Below are 21,559 nucleotides of genomic sequence, written 5' to 3'. Positions count from 1 at the left end.
AATGTAAAAGTTGGCCAAGAAACACGTCTGGGGATCGATCTTCTTAAGAGGTGTGACAGGCTGGCTGATGGCCCCTGATACACCCACATCCTCACTCCCAAGCTTTTGGATGGCTCCTCCCATCCACGTGACCACGTGAAGGCTCTAGAGATGGGGAGAGTGTGGGGTGCGCCCGTGTGAGCCTGGGGTCAGAGCCAGAGGGGACGGCCACGTGAGGAAGGATGCGGAGACTGCAGGGATTCAAGGATGGGTCTCGAGCCCAGGCAGACGGGCAGGCGGTCACCTCCAGAAGCCGGAAAGGTGAAGGAAGCAGACTTAAAGTCACCAGAGGAACCAGCTCTGCCACACCTGCCATCAGCCAGGTCACACTGACTGCAGACACGAGGCCCCCGAAAACACAGGAGAATGAATGCGTGTTGTCTTAAGCCCCCCAGTTTGTAGTAATTTCTTTCAGCAACCCCAGGAAACAAATACAAGGGGGAATCACTTTGTCACGGGTGAGGGGAGAGGGAAAGCAGGACATGCGTGAAACGGTCTCACTAAAGCACGCTCAGAAAAGCATCTGTCACACAACAAAGGTGCTGCTGTTCCCGGCAAGTGCCAGCTATCACTGTGAACAGCCCCAGGACAGCAGGTCATGAAGCCTTGACGGCTTCCTCGGGGAACACAACACCTCTCGGCTTTCTCTTCCAAACAGGAATAGATGCTGCCTCAGTGAAAGACATGACTTCCCAGTTTATTCGCACCATCCGCCTCACACTGTGTGACATAATGATGGACAATGTCTTCTATGCAGTCCACCCAATTTTTCTACTAGACTCTTACTGTCATGGGCCTCTGCTTATTAAAAAGAAATGGTTTGTAACTCACGTAAGTAATATCTTATTATCTATAATCACGTTTATTTGTTTTTATTTTTTAGAGACAGGGTCTCACTCCACTGCCCAGACTGGAGTGCAGTGGCACAGTCATTGCTCGGTGCAGCCTCAAACTCACTCCTGGGCTCAAGCCATACCGAGCACACCCCCATACTCGGCTAACTTTTTTTTTTTTTTTTTTTTTTTTGGAGAAAACTGTATTGAGATATTTTAAGTCACGTATCTAACATAAAACCAGTTTGCATTGTTTCAGCTTGTCTTCCTTGGAACCTGTGGTTGCCCTTCACCTCCTTCTGGTAATTTAAATTGCTCTGATTTCGGCAGAATATTCCCCGGACATCAGGACCATCTCCACATTCATCCCAGTCTTTGAGACAGCTCCCGGAGATCAGCTTCCTGGTCAAGCACAAGAATCTCAGCAGCACCGTGATCTTCCTCTCTCTCCTGGCCAGGTGTAGGACCCCGACTTTCAGGTGGTAGTGCCTCTTGCTGAGGCTGCTCATCACTGGGCTCAAGCACAGGCCCAGTTAGCTCAGGAGGCTGCAGATACCGTCTTGGTCTAAGCCTACATGCTGATCTTCCTTGCCAACTCATATTTCACACGGCTGCTTCTCAGTAGAAGGTAAAGAGTCCAGAACGCAGGAACGCAACCCTCACACCCTCACAGGTCCGCAGTGTTCACCACGTGGGCGAAGGGGCCAAGGAGAAGACACCCAGTGAACCTTGGCTAATGTTTTAATTTTTCTGTAGACGAGGTCTCACTATGTTGCCCAGACTAGTCTCAAACTTCTGACCTCAAGCAATCCTCCCACCTTGGCCTCCCAAAATAATCACATAAGTTCAGCTTATAGTTTAATTTTTCTTTAAACTATATCAATTAATAGTAAAGCTAGCAGAACAGACAGTGAAATTCAGAAGACCACGGGGTACTGGATTCCAGTGAACTTCCATTACACCATCGGAGCTGCCAGTAAGAACGCCCGCTCCCAAGCTCCTGCACCTCCCAGGGACTCTGACTTAGTAAGTCTGGGGCAAGGCCAGGAAGCTCCAACTTCCCCCTACACACCTTCCAGCTAACTCTGAAACACACTGACTGGAGATCATTTAACCCAGCCTCTTCACTGTGTGGAAAAGGGAACAAGGTCCAGCCAGAAGTAATTCATCCAAGCCCTGAGGCACAGATGGGATGTGACACGAAGGTCCCCACTCGCCGCACAGCACTGCCACCTCCCATCAGGAGTCACCGACCACGTCACACAGGCTGAGTGTCCCTTAGAAGAGATTTTTGGGGCCCCAAGTGCTGTGGATTTTTTCTGATTCGGACCATCTGTATATACGTAATGAGATATGATTGGATAGGACCCAGGTCTGAACAGGAAATTCATTTATGTTTCATATACACCTTATACACACAGCCTGAGGGTAATTTTGTGCGGTACTTTTGATAATTTTGTGCATGAAACAAGGTTTGTGTACACTGACCCATGAGAAAGCAAAGGTGTCACTAGCTCAGCTATGCCTGAGGCGCCACATCAGTGTCAGAGGGTTTCTGATTCTGGAGCATCTGGATTAGGGATGCTCAACCCGCACTGTCACTCCTTCACTCATTCATCATTAAAAACTCATGGTGTAAAGAGGACAATAAAACAAAACAAAGAAAAAAAACTCAGGGTGATCTAGAAATAAATATTGCTGCCATGACACTTTTCTATTCCCTTCCAAAGTTAAAACCTCCTATAACAGGTCCTGTTCTGATAAACTCCTCCACTCATGCCGGGCAGCACCCAAGACCTGCAGGTACAGAGATGGTTCCTAGCCCTGAGCTACAATGCAGCAGGCCCCGAGCGAGGCAGGGCCGGAAAGACCAAGCCAGCACCCGTCCGCACTGCCCATGCACACAGTGTGAGGCGAGAGAGACGCCGTCCTCCGAGGGCAGAGAGAGTCTGGGCGCACCGAGAAGAAGAGAGAGAGGCACAAGAACAGCACGACATCAGCAATCACGGCCTCCAGGGTGACCCCACGGGCTGCAATGGCAGCCGCCACGGCCAGGATTTGCTGTGCAGCGCATGTCATCCTAAACACCATCATCGCTCTGAGGAAGGCTCTGTTACAATTCTCGCGTGCAGATGAGGGAGTGGGGGGCACAGAGAAGCTAAGTAACTTGTCTACTAGCACACAGCCAATTAACGGCAAAGGTGGATTTGAACCCAGGCTATTCTTGGCTTACCCACACTTACGTGGATGCAAAGAGGAAGGGCCTGAGACAGCAAGACACCACGCCACCTTCTCCACCTGGGACCTGCCCCCGCAGGCGCCTGCCCACCTCACACCCTCCCATAGTCATCATGTCCCAGCAGCCTCCCCCCACCACCACCTCACAGTGCCCACAGCTGCCGAACACCCACCTGGCACCCCCTCTCCCACCTCATCAGGGACACACACACCAGACGATCTGATACCCGCCCCATGCAGACCCGCACTGGCCATCCCTGCATCCAGCCACCTCCCATCATTCACCTGAGGGGCCCTCCAAGTCCCTGGCCACTCTTCCCAGACCTTCCCTGGACCCAGAGCAGCATGGACCTGCCCGCCCTGGACACAGCAGGACACGGTGCCAAAGGGAGTGAGCTGGCAGATTCTGGAATCACCAAGGCCACTTCCAGGCCATTTTACTGAGCTACCAGTCAATACCTCTCCACACTTCCCTTCTTGGGGTGCAGCATGGACTGGAGACAGCCCTTGCCTTGGCCTTCCAGGCCCCAGCTCCTCTCCCGCCCGGTTCCCCTCAGAGGACACCTGCCATTTCCCGGGTCCCAGCTCCTCCCCCACACGGTTCCCCTCAGCGGACACCTGCCATTCCCGGATCCCAGCTCCTCTCCCACCCGGTTCTCCTCAGCAGACACCTGCCATTCCCGAGTCCCAGCTCCTCTCCTGCTCAGCTCTCCTCAGAGGACACCTGCCATTCCCAGGTCCCAGCTCCTCCCCCACACGGTTCCCCTCAGAGGACACCTGCCATTCCCAGGTCCCAGCTCCTCCCCTGCACGGTTCCCCTCAGCGGACACCTGCCATTCAGCAGTGCTGCGAGTGCCGACCGCGTTTGGGACTCCACGCAGGCTCAGGCTGCAACATAAGGAAAACAGTCCCTTCCAGGAAGACCTCTCAGCCTTCAGCAAAGGGCCTGGGAGGGCACAGGTAACCTGGGATGCAACAGATGACAGCACGATCCTGAGAGAGCGGCTCCCAGCCCTGAACGGCGCCAGCCGCTTCCCAGAGCTGAAGGCAGACAAGAATCTTCTAATGCAAAGGGCCCACCAAGCCGAGTAGGGAGATGAAAAAAGTCCCACAAAACTTTCAGAAGAAAAAGACAAGTCTCACACAAAGGCATGAGAATCTGCCACCAGACACCTAAGAACACAGAGCCTGCAGGTGCGTGGGCCTTAGGCAGCCAGGTGGTGGCCTGGGGAGACCATCACAGGGCTGCACAGGCCACCCAGAGCACGCAGCACCACAGACCAGCTGTTCTCCCCATACACCTCGCACCCCAGCCGCCCGCGGAAATAAGTACGAATCGCTAGCCCCGCTCCAAGACTTACAATCTGCAAACGGGGAGGGTGCCTCGCCATTTCAGTGCCACGGCCCGCCTGCAGCAAGAGGAGCGCCGAGCCAACATGCTTCACATCTAAACCTGCCCCGAGTCCTGTGACAGTGAACAGAATCCCTCGCGTCGAGGACACAGCCTCTTACTAACGCCGGCTGTTGAGATCGTCACATGTGTTTCTTTCTGTTCACCTCCTGAAGTGCACCGGCCCTGTCTGGCCAAAAATTGGGGTGCTGCAGGTGTTGGGAGGAACACAGCAGACGCAGACCTGCAATTCCCCAACCAGCTCAGGGCCAGGGCCCTGGCAGCACCAGATGGACGGGCACTGTGCACACGGCCCCTGGGCCCAGAGCTGCCCGCACACCTGACCGCATGGTCCTGGGGCAGCTCACCAAGGCACCACTCCAGGAATCGCACAAACACCAGCCATGCTTCCTAAGCCCCTGCACGCTTCCTCTGCCCAGGCGCCCCCAGTCATCCTGGTGAGTCTGGCTGGAACCCAAATACACCAGGTAAGGAAAATATGCCCTGCTCTTTCTAAGAGACTTTTTGGAACTTTGGGAAGAAAGAAGGAAGGACCCTTTTTAAAAGGACTGTTTGTCAGGCAGGACCCTTTTTAAAAGGACTGTTTGTCAGGCAGGACCTTCTGAGTGTAGAATTTCGCGTCTCCCGCCCAAACACCAGGGCACTTAAAGGAGTTCTGCTAACACAAGGAAACAGGCTGCCATCTGTCCACACATTTCACAGTGGGGAGCGCCCTCTCCATGCCAGACACAGTTCTAGGCACGAGCAGGGGCCACGAGGCCTCGAGGCTGGCACACCCACGGCCCAGGGCAGGTGCGCGATCCACGCTTGCCGAGTGAGGGGAGGAGGGAAGGGTGCCAAGAACCTATTTGACTGAAACATTCTTGACTTTCTCAAGTGTCTGAATGTAATTATTTCTGTGCATGTTTTCTACATTTTCTAAAAAGAACTTTTTTGTACTAAAAAAGTAAAAGAGGGTTGATGAAGTTTTACATAAAGGCCATCATAATCATGAATAAAATAAATAACTCCTAGTTTTACGAAAATCTACCTGGCCTCCTCTCTTCAGACCCACAGCAATCCCACCCCAGGCTGGCTCGGTGGAGACGGACCTCATGCCGTGTGCACACGCTGCCGCAGCGTGGCCTGTCCCCAGCGGTGCGCGGGCTCATGTCCAAGACAGTCTGCCTAAGAGCAAGGTGCGTCGGCAAAGGCCGTATCCCAGGACCGGAAAAGCAGCCAGTGGCAACGCATCCCATAAAGCTCCTAAGCTTGTGGGGGGAGGCAGTTAAGAGGTGTGAACGATGGGCTCACCCCAAACCCCACATCCATCAACAACGAACTTGGTCAGCACCAACTCAGAAAAGAGAGTGATGTGATGAGAAGGAAACCAAACATCGGAAACTGACGAAAACCCACCCTGGCACATTGCTTAGTTGCCTAAAATGAGGGGCTAGGAAGAAGCCTCCAAAAAAGCACCTGGAATCCATCGTCACTCCCTGACCCCAAACCCCATCACCCCATCACCCCTCTACCCAGCCCAACCCAGCTCCTCCAGTGAGGGCTGTTGCTACTTGCCGGGTTCACAAGGCAAGAGCTGTGTTGCTCCCACCCACCAGCGTCCCCCAGGACATTCCCTACCCAAACAGAAGCAGAGTGCCACAGAGGGTGGGCTCAGACACCCGGGACCACTCCCTGCTCCCTGCTCGGTCCCCTGCACCAGTTACTGCCTCCCCAGGCCCCGTGCAGTGATCCTGAGGCTTCGGTGCCAGAGCAGACCAAAAGCTATTTGTGTTTAAGGAAGGAAATGTCATCAAGGCCAGTGCCTGACTGAGGAGCAGAGGGTGCCACATGTCTACAAGCAAGGCAGGACAGGAGCCCAAATATTCAACTCCAGTTATGGTAAAGAAACTTAGATGACACAGGGGTGGAAAGGCTGTGCCGCTTATCGAGCGGGACTTCCCAAGTCAGCCTTTGCCCCCACACTCACACTCCCCATGGTGTGTGCCTGCATCCGTCTCCTCGTCTCCACACCCTCCTCTAAACTCATGTGATCGTCATCGCACCTCCTGCCACCGACTCTCCTCTGAGCAGCCCACTGCCAGGCGGCCCCCAATGCTCCAGCCAGCCAGCTCCTCCTTCCGCTTCTGTCCAAGGCAAGCCTGCTGTGCATGTGACATCAAGACAATGGTGCTGTGTGCTGAGCACCAACAAGATGGCTGGAGCCTCTGTAAAGAGAAGAAGGGTGGGCCTCACAGCCTCTCATGGAATAGCCAGGCCCTGAGAAGCTTATGGGCATTAGTCCTCACCCTTCAGGACCCCAAGGCAGAGCAGGGCTCATCTCAGAGGGATGCCAGGTATGGCTCGTGCCTGATGGAATGGACACCAGTGAGACTCCCAGGAGGCCCATAAAGTTAGAACTATCACTGCCAGCTTGAACTACAAGGGTCAGAGGCAGTACAAAATAAAAAGTGGGTGCTGGACCCCGAAATCCTATCAGCAGGAAGCAGGCTGAGAAAACAACTCAAATGCAAGCAGCTGCTGTGTTTCAGACAAAGGAAAGCATGAGTCAGAGAGAGGAATCAAAGCCTCTGAGGGCAGAGGGACAGTTATCAGTCCCAAATCATGACACTTGAACAAGGAACTGCCACCATCTGCCAGGCTGGGTCTCGGAAGTGAGGCCCACCTGAGGCTCCTTCCTGCCTCCGAACTGCCACCATCTGCCAGGCTGGGTCTCGGAAGTGAGGCACACCTGAGGCTCCTTCCTGCCTCCACTTTCCCTCATTTTGAACAGGAAGGTCTGGCCTGTGGTGCTTGCCATGATGGCACCGTGGCTGTGGTTGGATGAGCTGACGGCGTGTCTCTCTAGTTCAGGTCAATAGACCGGGGTACCGTGCACCCCAGGAGCTGCAGCTCAGCCCACCTAGAGCCAGTTTAGAGGATGACGCGGGACTCTGAGCAGATGCTGTCATGGAAGGACCTTGCGGGGAGTGTATTTTGTACATGGGAGGAACATGAATCTCTGGGACCAGCAGGTGCACAGTGACAGGTGGTCTCTGAGATGGCCCCCATGACACCACCTCCTGGTCATCCTGCCCCTGCAGTCCCTCTGCTGGGGTGTAGGCTGGATCTAGCGACTCGCTTCTAACAAACAGAATGTGCAAAAGAGATAGGATGTCACTTCCAAGATGAGGTTACCAAAAGACCATGGCTTTCGTCTCGCTCATGCTCTCCCTCACTCCCTCTCAGGGAAGTCACTGCCTAGCTGTGAGCTGCCCAAGGAAGCCGCCCACGTGACAAGGAATGGATGTCTCTGGCCAACAGCCAGCAGGGACGTGAGGTCTTCCAACAGCGATATTAGCGACCCTGGAAGTGGATCTTCTGAGGCTGCCAGCAGCCACACGAGTGTGCATGGAAACGAATCCTCATCGCACAGCCCTGGCCAACGCCTTGATCACAGCCCTGCGTGAGCCTCACCAGGCAGGACTCCTGATCCCAGAAGCCTTGCAGCTACAGACGCAGTGTGCTGCACAGCGGCAGCGAACCAACGTGCCACGTGATGCAAAATAGCTCCAGGGTCGTTTGACTTGCTGCCGTTCCTGCTATAAGCACAAAATGGTGCTGTACTTATATCTAGGTGGCAATGTATAGCAGGTAGTTTCAAAAATGGTCCCTGAAATCTACTCTGTGAGGAGGTGATTAAGGAAATCACGCCAGATACACCAGAGACAAACTCTACAGAATGGGGAAAAGCAGCTAAAAAGAAGCCAAACTGATCATAATCTCACAAGCGAAGTCTAATTATCCCGTTTTACAAATGAGGAAACCGAGGCTCCAGCACCACGACTGGAGGCAGTTAGGATTCAAAGCCAGGCTGGCTGACTGCAGTCCGGGCTCTACAGTGCAGCCCCAGCTGCCTCCCTCTCCACCAGCACACTCCCGGGAGAAAGCGGCCTCCCTCAAAGCTCACGTTTCCACTAACAAAAACTACCTGGTTCTCAAGAGTGTCTCAGTTCCTGGGTAGCTTTAGTCTCCTGAATCTGAATACTAATAACCTACGTTTAGGCAGCAGGTCAGCAGCCACCAACATTATGAGTAGTTTTTGAATAAATATGCATAGTTTTTGAATAATACATTAGGCTGAACTGAAAAGTACAATACATAAAATGTCCCAGGTCAGCATTTTGTCATCATGCATAGTTTTTCGTGGGTTTTTAATAAATGTCACTTCTTGAGGTTTTAACATTTCAAATCCAAAGAAACCAAGAGGCTGAGTATCAGGGACACACACATTAAATGCCTCAATTCCGGCCTCATGGAGCAAATGCGCTTTCTTCCTCTTCCATTGTCAGTCTCAGAAAGGTCCCACACATTGCTAGGCAGCAACACAGCGACTCAGTGCTTACAAGAGAATTCACTCAAAAACTAATGCAGCTTTTAGAATTCAGAAGTATGGCAAACATGAATGACTAGGGGAAAGAAATAAGAGGTAAAGAAGAAATTAAAGACTGGCAACTTTCAGAATGCTTCATTTCTTTGAACACTTGAGAAAAAGGTATATACTATTACAGTCCAGCAACAGTAAAAGGAAGTAGCATTCAGAAAGTCATATAAAGTTGAAGAAATAGTTGTGCTAACATCACACTAATACTAATCACATAAAGTGTGAACACTGGCTTTAGCTTCTGTAGCTCCGTTTTACTTCTAGAGAACACATCAGGGGCAGGTCTGTGGGGCGGGGGGAAGCCAGGCACCCAGGGAGACAAGCTGGCTTAGTTCCTCCTGCCTCTTGTTCCCCCCACTACCAGGGCAAGCTCAAGTTGCTGAGGAAGAGGAGGGGGCTTCTCCCAAGGAGGGGAAACTCTGCAGGATCCTCCAAGGACGCAGAGTCCATGAAGCAAAAGAGCCTCCAGGGACAGAGTATCTGCACAGATGCTGAAATACAGCACTGCTGGTTCCAGTGTCCTCCAGCAAGGGCCACAGAGGTGAGACGGGGGAGCCAGCAGGCGCCCTGTGGCTGTCACCTGTGTCCCCATCCAGTCGGAGGCCCTCCCACATCCTCCCTGCCTAGGTCGCCGTACCAAGGCTCACCTTGCATGGTGGCCACACCTCCTGCTGGACTCCCCGCTGTACCCCACTTGCCGGCCCACCCTGCCCTCACCCTCCTCCTGCCCACAGCTGCCAGCGCTTTGTCCTTCCCCACTTCCTAATCCCTGCCCAAGCACCTGTCCCACTGGGTCCAGCCTCTTGAGGCTCTCTCACTGGGTCCCTCCCCAAACCTCAACATCCCCCTCGGTCAGACCCACTTCCTCGTGGCCCCATGATTTTCCTGCTCACTCATTCATTCGTTTATTCATTCAACAACTGTCTTGTGGCTTCTGCAGCAGCTCCAGGTGGGCAACTACGAACAGGCAACGGGTGACGGTCCTGAACTCCCAGGGCCAGCTGCCCCGGGGTCACAGACAGTTAAGACAGCCCAATGCCACAGTGCACAGCAGGGCCAGGCCATGCAGGAGGACACCATTTGCAAAAATCACTCTCTCTTGAAACGGGCCCTCTCTCCTCCCCCCACGACTCTGTGGCTCAGCTCATAGCTCACCTCCTACCTGAGGCCCCCAGTGACTCCTCCAACAACCCCAGCCTCCAGGCTCTGAGAACCTAGCCACAGAGCAGGGGCCCCACACTCCGGCTGTGCCTGTTCACTCCTGGAGCGCCTCCCTTCTCATGCACAGAGACGTCACCCCACAGCCTTCCGGGGCTTTCTGATGTGGTGCTGTGGGCGCACACACAGGCCCCCGTGCAAGGGGCAGGAGGAACCACTTCTGTAAGCAGGGGGAGCGGAGCCCACCAGTCACAAGAGGCTGGGAGGGGCTGAGCACAGCAGGCCCCACCTGCCTGTGTCTCTGTGGTTTTGAAGGCCACACAACGTGAACTCCAGAAACTCCAATCCTGCAGAAGCACCACACCACAAAGACACTCAGACAAGAGCGGGAGCCAAGCCCCCAACCCCACCCACCCCAGACCACAACGGCCAGGACCCAAAGCCACGTCACAGGCGCCAACCTGACCCTGCGGTCAGTCCAGCAGGGCCTGCCCTGTGAGCTCACTCTGGGCACCGGCCTGGTGATGACCTGGCTTCAGGAAAAGTGAACAGGACACACGGAGGCCACAGCCCTCCAGGATACCCCCGTGCGCCACAGCTGATGAAACTTCCTGATTCCAGAAACAAACACTATTTCAGTATCTTTGGAACACTGAAGGTCAAACCTCCTCAATTCTTCCTTTCCATTTGTATTTGACTTTCCCTTATCTCTACTTGATATTTACTTCTGTTTGTGGTTTTTAAATCTGCGCAGAATGAGACTATAAATGGAGTTGCCAGATTTAGAAAAAAAAAAAAAAATACAGGATACCCAGTTAAATGTGAATCTCAGATACACGACAACTTCCTAGTATGACTGCGCCCCAAATGCCGTGCGGCAAAACTGTACCTAGCAAGTCTAGCCCTGGAGAGAGGCTGTGTTTAAACCTGGCTCATTCCAACGTCCATGTTCTTCTCCTCCTCCTTGCTGGCGCCTCGGAGGTCCCCCATCACCCCACCTGGACATGTCACCTCTGCGCCCCCCACCCCTTCATTCCCTCATACCTGCTTCCTTGGACAAAACCCACAGTGGCAGGTAAAGGACAGGAAAGGACAAGCACAGCCCAGACCCCGGCCTCACTCTCCATCCCCGGCCCTCGGACCCCAGCCTCACTCTCCATCCCCGGCCCTCGGACCCCAGCCTCATTCTCCATCCCCGGCCCTCGGACCCCGGCCTCACTCTCCATCCCCGGCCCTCGGACCCCGGCCTCACTCTCCATCCCCGGCCCTCGGACCCCGGCCTCACTGTCCATCCCCGGGCCTCGGACCCCGGCCTCACTCTCTATCCCCGGCCCTCGGACCCCGGCCTCACTGTCCATCCCCAGCCCTCGGACCCCGGCCTCACTGTCCATCCCCGGGCCTCGGACCCCGGCCTCACTCTCCATCCCCGGCCCTCGGGCCCCGGCCTCACTCTCCATCCCCGGCCCTCGGACCCCGGCCTCACTCTCCATCCCCGGGCCTCGGACCCCGGCCTCACTGTCCATCCCCGGGCCTCGGACCCCGGCCTCACTGTCCATCCCCGGCCCTCGGACCCCGGCCTCACTCTCTATCCCCGGCCCTCGGACCCCGGCCTCACTCTCCATCCCCGGCCCTCGAACCCCGGCCTCACTGTCCATCCCCGGGCCTCGGACCCCGGCCTCACTCTCCATCCCCGGGCCTCGGACCCCGGCCTCACTCTCCATCCCTGGCCCTGGCGGGCCTCTCCTTAGCCCAAAACACCCCAGAAAGACTGAAATCAATTTTTCTCATCAACAAATGGGTCTTATTTCCAATCAGCCTCCTACATGTGATTCTCCTATTCACCGACACCTGGTAACCCACCTACAGGATTCAAGGGAAAAAGACACTGAGGGTTCCACCACTGTTTGTTTTGTGTTCACTAGGCCTGAAGGGGTCCTTTTGCTTTTAGTATCTTATCCACTCTCAGAAAGACAAAATCATTGCCAATGTTCACAGTACTGTGAGCCTCTTCAGCACCAAGCGTGTTAAGGACAAGCTGTGCACCTGTCCTGCCCACAGGGCAGCCGGGACAGACCCCGTGTAACAGAGGAGGGCAGCCGGGACAGACCCCGTGTAACAGAGGAGGGCAGCCGGGACAGACCCCGTGTTACAGAGGAGGGCAGCCGGGACAGACCCCGTGTTACAGAGGAGGGCAGCCGGGACAGACCCCGTGTTACAGAGGAGGGCAGCCGGGGAGGCTCCTGGGGCCTGAAGCGCTGTGCCCTTGTGACCTCCTCACGTGGCTCTTCACCACCCCCAGGTCTAGGCAGGTGCAGTGGGGCAAACGGCAGCCCCAAAGATACCAGGGCCCAATCCCCAGAAGCTGTGATTGTGACCCTATTTGGAAAAGGATTATGTTAAGGATTCTGAGATGAGGCAATGATCCTGAATTTCCCAGGTGGGTCCTAAATGCAATCACAGGTGTCCATAAAAGAGGGAGGCAAAAGGGAGACACAGACCCAGAGAAAGCCACGTGAGAGAATGCCACGTGGGGACAGAGGCAGGGACTGGAGCGATGCAAACACAAGCCTAGCAATGCCGGGAGCCCTGGCAGCTGGGAGAGGCAGGAAGGGTCTCCCCCTAAAGCCTTCGGAGGGGTCACGGCTCTGCCACACCTTGACTTCAGGCTTCCGGTCTCCAGAACTGTGACGGGACCAGGGGCTGCTACTGGGCTAGCCCCTCGCTGGTGATAATTTGTGCCAGCAGGCACAGGAACTCCTAGGAGGGGCGGGCCCAGGCAGTCCTCCTCCTCCCAGGGCCAACGTCCCCAGCCGCGCAGGGAGGAATCTGGCTGCTAAAGGCTGGAATCCACAGAGCTGTCCCTCTTCCACACGATTGTCTAACTCCCAGGCTGGACTCCAGGCCCCTGGAGTGCAGGGCGCTCTGGCAGGCGGGGCAAGCCAGCCCCTCACCCTGCCTAAAGCACCTTCACTGCACTCCAGCTCAGCAGAGCCCACGGCACTGCTGTCTCCAGCAGCCTGGCACACAGTGGGGGCCAGACCCAGATGCACTCAGTGAAGGCCTGGGCGCCTCCGAGGCGAGCACCTGTTCCCAGCAGCCAGAGTGCAAGCCTGCAGCGATGCCACCAGCACCATCGCTAATGGTGACCAGGACTCCCAGGTATCAGCCACTGCTCCTAACCGTTTTCCACACATCATGCTATTTAAACCTCACAACAACCTTATTTTATAGACAAACTGCAGCACAGAGTTAGAAAAGACTGTGGGGGTGAGGTGAAGACCGCGGAACAGCAGCCACAGGCCAGGCTGAGCCTTTCCTCCCACCCTCAGTGAGCCTGGAGGAGACCCAGCCTAGCACACCTGCGTGGGGTCCAGGGGTCCAGGGGTCATGGGCGTCTGGAAAGTCAAAGAAGAGCCCATAGGCCCTATCCTTATGGTGCTCGCATCAGAGGAAGGCAATAAAGGACACACAGTCTCTCTGCCACCAGGCTAGTCAGGTTAGTTGACCTATCCAGGAAATGCATCTATTCTAGGCTAACACTTAAGATCCGGAAGTCAGGTGTTGGTAGGGGAAGAACTTTCTTTTAGTTGGAGTGCTCACTCCCTGATCACTTGAACGCTCTATGAGAAAAACAAGCAAACTGCCAAAGACCAATGCCTGGCTACTAATCAAAGTGCCGGCAGCTCTGTCCGTAAATTGACAGTTCCCACATCCTCCCACGCTGCTAAATCAAGTTCCAACCAGACACAAGACACAGAAACCAACTCTGGGAGGTCCTGGAGAGCTATGAAAAGCAGGCAGAAAGTGGGGGGAGTTGTCCCCTGAAAGGAGAGAGCTGCACCAACTAAAACATGTGTTTCTAAAAATGGCTAGAGCACAGGTAGAAGTCGTGATCCTCCCAGCTTGAAGAGTCCAAGATAGGGCTTGGGGAGGGCTGGGTGGCTGAACAGTGAGGGGCATATCTCAGAAAGGAGGTCACTGGGGAAGAGGCAGTCGTGAGATCTGTTAGTAAATTCTGCCTAGGTCCTGGCCAGTGGTGAGCCATCCACGCACAGAGAGACCCCAGAGTCCAGCAGAAGGAGGCGGCCGGAAGGTCAACAGCACCAAGCAGAGACTGCAGCAGAGATTTTCATTTGAGTCCAGACAAATTAACTTCCAGAACAAAAATCAACACTCTTCAGAAAAAAGAAGTCACTACAGTCACCATCTACAATGTCCAGTACACCATCAAATAAGACTAGATGTTCAAAGAAACAGGAAGATGTGGCCCATAGTCAGAAGAAGCCAATAGAAATGGATCCTGAGATAATGCAGGTGTTGAAATTAGCAGAGAAGAACATTAAAGCCGCTAGTATGTGTTCAAAGATTTAATGACAGTATGATCACAATAAACAAATGACAGAGCAGAGAAATGGAAACCATAAAAAATAAGTGAAAATTCTAGAAATAAAAACTACCGTAACTGAAATTTTAAAATGCACTAAACTTAAGAGCAGTTTGAAGATGGTGAAAAATTACACATCCAAGAAGTTCAACAAACCTTGAGCAGGACAAATACAAAGCAAACCCTCCTAAGAACATCACAATCAAACTGCTGGAAGCCAAAAATCCCAGGAGGAGCTTGAAAGCACCTCATCATATAACACAAAGGAGCAACGCAGCTACCAGAGTGACTGACTTCTTAGAAACAGCAAAGGGGCAACATGACGAGACTATGAAAAAATAAAATGAAAAGTAAAAATTGCCAGGTGTGGGGGTGCATGCTTGTGTTCCCAGCTACTCAGGAGGTTGAGGCAGGGGGATCGCTTGAGCCCAGGAGTTTGGGGCTGCAGCGAGCTATGACTGCACCACTGCAGTCCAGCCTGGGCAAAAGAGTGAGACTCTGTCTCTTAAAAAAAAAAAAATTGAACAAACATCAGAGAGATCAACAAGATGAGAAAAAAGAGAATTAGAGGATCAACCTAGGAGGTCCAACCTCCAAATAAAAGTTCCAGAAAGAGAAAACAGCAAAACTGAAAGAAAATTATCTTTGAAATCTAAAAACATCTATCCTCAGACTGAAAGGGCCCACGGAGTGCCCAGCACAATAAACGGAAGCAGATGCCATTATCGGGCTTCTCAGAACACTGAGGGAAAAGAGCCGCTTCTATGAGCTTGGGGCAGGAGAGATCACACACAGAAGAACTGAAATCAGAATGGCATCAGACCTCAACAGCACAGAAACCAAATGCAATGAAGCAACATTTTCAAAATTCCGAAAAAATCATTGTCTAAAATTTTATACCCAGCTAAGTTAAAAGGTAATTGGAGAGTAAAATAAAGATGTTTTCTAAATCAAGGACAAAAAAAAATACCTATGTGATGTTTCTTAGGTATCAAAAGAGTAGGACTTCAGCAAAACGAGGAGTGAGCCAAGCAGAGAGAGAAGAGCAGGACCCAGCGCACAGGGAGCCCCACAGATGGAGGACAGCAGCGGGAAATGCGGGTGACAGCGGCGCAGCAGGTCTCCTGGAGACCAGGGCAAACGAGAGCAGGGAGAAGGCTCCCAATCACAAAGGGGTGGGGATGGGGCTAGTGTCCTGGATGCAATGAAAAACAAACCATTTTGATAGGTGGGTGACTAGAAGATGCTAATCCACAGGGCTGCGCGAGAGGACCTGTGCTCAGGGCACTCCTTGGCGCAGTAATGAGCAATGCTTACAGTCACACAAGAGCAGGGACTGTAGATTTCACCAAAAATGCGATGTGATTATGATGGCACATAGAGGGACAGGGAGGCTGGTGGGACAGAGGAGAGCTGAACCTCCCCTCGGCCTTTGGGAGAAATAAAAAAATAATGTCTTAAGCTTTAAAGGAGCAGCTTCAACAGCAGCAAATGCCTGAGAAAACAGACCACTTAGGATCCCGCCTCTGGGGGCTGCGGCCAGGCGGGGCAGGAGAATGCCTACGACTGGACGCTTCAATCCACAGACTCAGCCCTTTTCCAGGCATGCTGGAAGGACAACTAAGATCACTGCTAAGGGACACAAAGATGTAGGAAAAGATATGTGAGTAGAGTGTGTATGCGTATCGGGTATCACCATGATTACAGAGTTGGGGACAGCAAGTCCGTGGAAAAGCCGAAAGAGAAGAAAAACAGAAAGAACAAACTAGATGTTTCTTTTCTCTTTCAATGAAGTCCAGACCTTAAAAGACACAGAAGAAGGGAACTTCTAACACAAGAGTTCCTTGCCCGGAGCCCGAGGCAAGAGGCTCCTTCATGGAAGAATCTAGGCAACTTCTGCAACGGTGGCCCCCAAGAACCACAAGTAAAACTGCATGAGCACTGTGTGGAGTATCCAGTTTGGAACTGGTAATGACCCCACCTCCTAAAAAGGCACAGCATGAGTGACCTTCCACAACCTCTCATGACTGGGGCTTGCATCCTGAGCAAAGCTTGTCTTCCTTCCCAGGACACCTGTTTCCAGGACGGCTCCCGCCTCTCCCCAAGGGCAGGGAAGTGAAACCACAGGGACCTTCCCTGGACAAACCCTGCCCATCCCGGAGAAGAGGCATGAGACGGGTGCTCCTCGCACACAATGGGAAAAGTGAAGTCATTTCGAAGACAAGTGAGGAGCCTGCTGTAGGCTGAATAGCAATCCCCAAAGATATCCAGGCCCTAATCCCTGGGACTGTGAAAGCCATACGGCAATACGGATCTGCAGATGTGAGTAAACTGAGGCTCCCAGGACAAGGAGATTATCCTGGACATTTGAACATGGCAGAGGAAGACGGAGGCTAGGCGCGGTGGCTCGTGCCTGCAATCCCAACCCTTTGAGAAGCTAAGGCAGGAGGATCACTTGAGGCTAAGAGTTCAAGATCAGCCTGGGCAACATAGTGAGACCCCATCTCTACCAAAAAAAAAAAAAAAAAACAGAAAAAATTAGCTGGGCATGGTGGCACATGCCTGGGGTCCCAGCTACTCAAGAGGCTGAGGCAGGAGGATGGCTTGAGCCAGGAGTTCAAGGCTGTAGTGAGCTATGATTGTGCCACCGCACTCCACCTGGGCAACAAAGTGAGACCCTGTCTCTAAAAAGAGAAAATAAAGAGGAGGAGAAAGACAGCGATGTGACAATGGAGGCAGGGCAGGAGCCGGGAGCCAAGGAATGAGGCCAGCCCCCAGAAGCTGCCCAGGGGGGCAGTTTTCCTCCAGCCCCCAGAAGCTGACCAGGGCGGCAGTTTTCCTCCAGCCCCCAGAAGCTGACCAGGCGGGCAGTTTTCCTCCAGCCCCCAGAAGCTGACCAGGGGGGCAGTTTTCCTCCAGCCCCCAGAAGCTGACCAGGGGGGCAGTTTTCCTCCAGCCCCCAGAAGCTGACCAGGGCGGCAGTTTTCCTCCAGCCCCCAGAAGCTGACCAGGGGGGCAGTTTTCCTCCAGCCCCCAGAAGCTGACCAGGGGGGTAGTTTTCCTCCAGCCCCCAGAAGCTGACCAGGGGGGCAGTTTTCCTCCAGCCCCCAGAAGCTGACCAGGGGGGTGAACGGCTCTCCTCCAGCCTCCAGAAGCTGACTGGGGCGGGCCAACAGTTCTCCTCCAGTGCCTCGGGAGGGAGCTTGGCCAGCTGACGATGACACCAGTTTCAGCCCAACTAGGGGGAATAAACTTTTGCCATTTTCAGCCACTGAGTGGTGCTTTGTTACACAGCAATAGGAAACTCATACAACTGGGAAGGGAAATGTTTCTAGGAATTCCACCAAATTCAAATAAAATGTAAAATGGTCTGGGCTTTAGGATTTTGTGTGCTTGAAGCCCTGCATGTGTTAAGTCGTAACTAATGAGTTGTTTATTCCTTCAGCCTGTTCTTTGTTGTTGTTGTTGTTGGTTTGTCTTTGTTTTTGAGATGGAGCTTTTTGTTTTTTGTTTTTTGTTTTTGTTTTTTTTTTTGAGACAGAGTTTTGCTCTTGTCACCCAGGCTGGAGTGCAATGGTGCAATCTTGGCTCACTGCAACCTCCGCCTCCCAGGTTCAAGCGATTCTTCTGTCTCAGCCTCCCGAGTAGCTGGGATTACAGGTGTCTGCCACCACACCCGAATAATTTTGTATTTTTAGTAGAGACGGGGTTTCACCATGTTGGCCAGGCTGGTCTCTAACTCCTGACCTCAGGTGATCCACCTGCCTCGGCCTCCCAAAGTGCTGGTATTACAGGCGTTAAGTCACTGCACCCAGCCCAGCCTGATTGTTTTGCTTGGTCAGTCTCAGACAAAAATAAAGGTCCAAAGACAATGTGATCCACATACTGTCAACCAGGCCTGCAGAGCCCGCTCAGCCCCCTTCCATCAGCCGGAAGCGCTGACTAGCGGCAGCCTCAGCCTGTCCTCCATCTCCTCTACCCCCGACCTTCCCACAGCAGCAGCCAGGCTGGCTGGGTCACCAGCTGTCACCTCTGGGCCCTCACCACCTCCAGGACCTCACTGAGTCCCAGCTCCCAGCGCCACAGGTCTCCTCGGCCTGGCCACCCCTTCTTCCCCGAGACCCTCATCCTAAACAGGGCAGAAGGGGAGCCAGCCCTTGACCCTGGATTCCCTCCTCTTTGCAGTCCCCGTCCAGTGCCTCCCTCCCACCTCCTGACCCTCCCCATGACATGCCCTCAGGCCGCGCCACCCCTGCCCTCTCCTGAGCACTCCACAGGTCAGTACTGCACCTCCAGTCCACGTGAGGGGCCTTTCCTCCGCCCTTGTCTTTGTCAACCTCCCTGAGACCTCCAGTCACCACTGCCCTGTCGCTCCTCCCTCTGCTCTGCCAGTCACAGAGGCATCCGCATCATTGCAGTTACCAGGGCTAGAACTGTAAGCCTGTCTGATGGCAGGTTCCAGCCTCAGGAGGTCTCAGAGACAAGGCTGGACTTGCAGTTTTAAGAAAAAGACCCAGACAGGGGTGCACCAACTTGTGCAGGCTCAGCCACCCCACTGCCCTTGCCTGAGCCCCTGCCCTCAGCCAACATGGCCTCTCCCACCTGCGGAGCATCCAGCTGAGGCACCACGCAGGGCCCGGGCACCGGATACCCATCATCTCAAGTCCCCAAAAGCACTGGCCACGATGGACCTTTTTATATCACTTTTTCGGGGAAGAAACTTCGCACTGTGACAATTACTTTCTAAAGTGAAATATAAACTGGTTCCCCCCTACTCAGAATCGCTCTGCCCTCCCCACGTCGCCTTCTCTAGGGGCAGGCCTCAGCCCCTTCTCTAGGAGAAGGCCAGCAGGACTCCACCCCAGCAGCCCTTGCCGCCCAAAGCCGCCTCTCTGCCCTCCTTGGTAGTCTCCTTGCTGTGAATGGTGGGGCTGCTGCCTTGCCTGGGAAGGCCCCCCAGCGCCCCTTCTGTGCAGGCCTTGCCGGCCATCCTGCACGTCCCTGTGGCCTCAGAAGGGCCCGCACAGGACAGCATGGACCATGCTGAGAACTTCAGACAAAGACACTCTTAGCCCTTGCAGCAGCCCCAAAGACAGGTCCAATGAGGAAACTCAGGCACAGAGAAGGTGGTCACCTGCCCAGGGACACATTCCCAGCAAGTGACCAGGCAGGTGAGAGGCCAGGTGGTCCTCTCTGTCCACACTCCTCGGCTCTGGGCCCCCTCTGTGTTCACCCTCCACTGTCTACACTTCATGGCTCGGGGCCCCCTATCTGTCTACACTCCATGGCTCTGTCTACACTCCACAGTCCACACTCCACGGCAAAGGGCCCCTTCTCTGTCCACACTCCACTGTCTACACTCCACGGCTCTGGGCCCCTTCTCTGTCTGCACGGCTATGAGACTCTGTCTACACTCCACAGCTATGGGTCCCCTCTCTGTCTACACTAGATGGCTCTGGGCCCTCTCTCTGTCTACACTCCACAGCTCTGGGCCCCCTCTCTGTCCACACTCCACAGCTCTGGGCCCCCTCTCTGTCCACACTCCACAGCTCTGGGCCCCCTCTCTGTCTACACTCCACAGCTCTGGGCCCCCTCTCTGTCCACACTCCACAGCTCTGGGCCCCCTCTCTGTCCACACTCCACTGTTTATACTCCATGGCTCTGGGCGCCCTTTCTGTCTACACTCCACAGCTCTGGGTCCCCTCTCTGTCCCCATTCCACAGCTTTGGGCCCCTCTCTGTCTACACCGCACGGCTCTGGGACCCCTCTGTCTACACTGCACAATCGCGGCACCGCGGCTGAGGCGACCCCAGGTCGCTGCAGTGGGTCTGGAGTTCGGGTCTCGGGAGGCAGCTTCTGCCCTAACAAAGCGGCCGCTCGTGGAGTCCGACTAGGGAACCTTCCCAGCGCTCCCGGGCGCAACTCGCCCGCGGGACCCCCTGCCCGGCGCCGCCCCCGCGGGTCCCGCCAAGGGCCCGGGCGGGCCTCACAGCGCGGGGCCCCAGGAGGCCGCGCACCCGCCCGGCCGGAGGCCCCACAGGCCCGCGCCCCGCGCCGCCCGCCCCCGCCCCGCCCCGCCCCGCCCCGCCCCGCGCCGGGCCCGGGACCAGGAGCCTGAGTCAAGCCGGCGAACAAAAGGCAGGGCGGGCGGGCGGCGACCCCGAGGGGACGGGCGCCGCGCAGGGCTGGCCGGGGTCGGCCGGGAGGCGGAGGGCGCGGGCGCGCGCCCCGGAGACGAAAGAAAGAGCGGAGGCGGCGCGCCCTGCCCCGGCCCCGGCCCCGGCCCCGCACACCTACCGGGCCGCGCCGCTCGCTCCCGCTCCGGGCGCTTCGGCCCGGGCCACCGCCCGCGCGCGCAACGGTCGCCTCGGCAGCCACCGCCCCCCGGGGTCGAGGCGAGGGCGGGGCCGAGGCCGGAGGAGGGGCGGGGACGGGAGGGGCGGGGACGGGAGGGGCGGGGCGAACTTAAAGTGAGGCGGGGCCAAGGGGGTGGGGTTGGGGCGGGGTGATGCGGGCGCGGGGCACGGGGCGGGGCGAGGGCCTTCGCGTCGGGACAGCGTGGTAACGGGACTGCCAGGGAAGCAGGGATGGGAAGAAGCGAGGGGCGGGGCCTCCACGGCCGGGGGCGGGACTTCCGTTGGGGTCGCGGCGGCCCTGGTACGCACGGTGTGTACTCGCACTGGCCCGGCCCTGGTGCTGGGAGCGACTGCGTTCCCGCAAGCTGATTTTCTCTGCCTCCGCCGGCCCGGGACACCCTCCGAAGGGCAGGTCGGTGTGGCCGGGAGGAGCCGCCCCTGCCTGGGCTGTCTCTGTCCTTCGCCCTCGGTGTCCGAGGAAGTCTCGCTCCCGTTGGGTCTCTGTGCCCGGGAAACCTGGGTGTGGGGAGTCAGGCCCCGGCGCCCTGGCTTTTCGGCTGGGCAGATGCCCGGAGCTGGCGGCAGCTTCGGGGGCGGCGTGAGTTCCCGCAGCAAACCACGGGGACAGCCAGGAAAGGCCGTTCCCTCCGGGCCCCGGGACGCCCGCGAAGGCGTCGCGGTGACTGCGGCATCCAGCGGGTCTGCCCCTCCCGGAGC

At 55.5% G+C, this 21,559-nt stretch overlaps 2 protein-coding genes across 9 annotated transcripts in view; both read right to left on the bottom strand.

The window, feature by feature from the left end:
• The window catches only part of RGS12 (regulator of G protein signaling 12), a 149,432-nt gene extending 128,194 nt beyond the window's left edge, over positions 1 to 21,238 (bottom strand). For 2 of the 8 annotated variants that reach the window (XM_009447266.4, XM_009447267.4), the window contains exon 1: positions 20,784 to 20,873. The gene's annotated coding sequence lies outside the window, so the exon portion shown is untranslated. Of the gene's footprint in view, positions 1 to 20,783; positions 20,877 to 21,151 lie in introns of those variants that run through there. The other 6 variants (XM_063808595.1, XM_009447270.5, XM_009447272.4 and 3 more) reach the window with 6 other exon arrangements.
• LOC107974157 (X antigen family member 3-like) lies at positions 21 to 9,621 on the bottom strand. The gene is given in 3 exon segments (XM_054682719.1): positions 21 to 1,216; positions 1,219 to 1,238; positions 1,240 to 9,621. Coding segments are annotated over 3 exon segments (342 nt in total). The 5' UTR covers positions 1,473 to 9,621; the 3' UTR covers positions 21 to 1,127.
• Positions 21,239 to 21,559: the final 321 nt, after the last annotated feature.

The sequence above is a fragment of the Pan troglodytes genome, chromosome 3 (genome assembly GCF_028858775.2).
Source record: "Pan troglodytes isolate AG18354 chromosome 3, NHGRI_mPanTro3-v2.0_pri, whole genome shotgun sequence".
Lineage (NCBI taxonomy): Eukaryota > Metazoa > Chordata > Mammalia > Primates > Hominidae > Pan > Pan troglodytes.
Note: the sequence above shows the minus strand (reverse complement) of the source record. Positions and strands in the feature narration are given on the sequence as shown.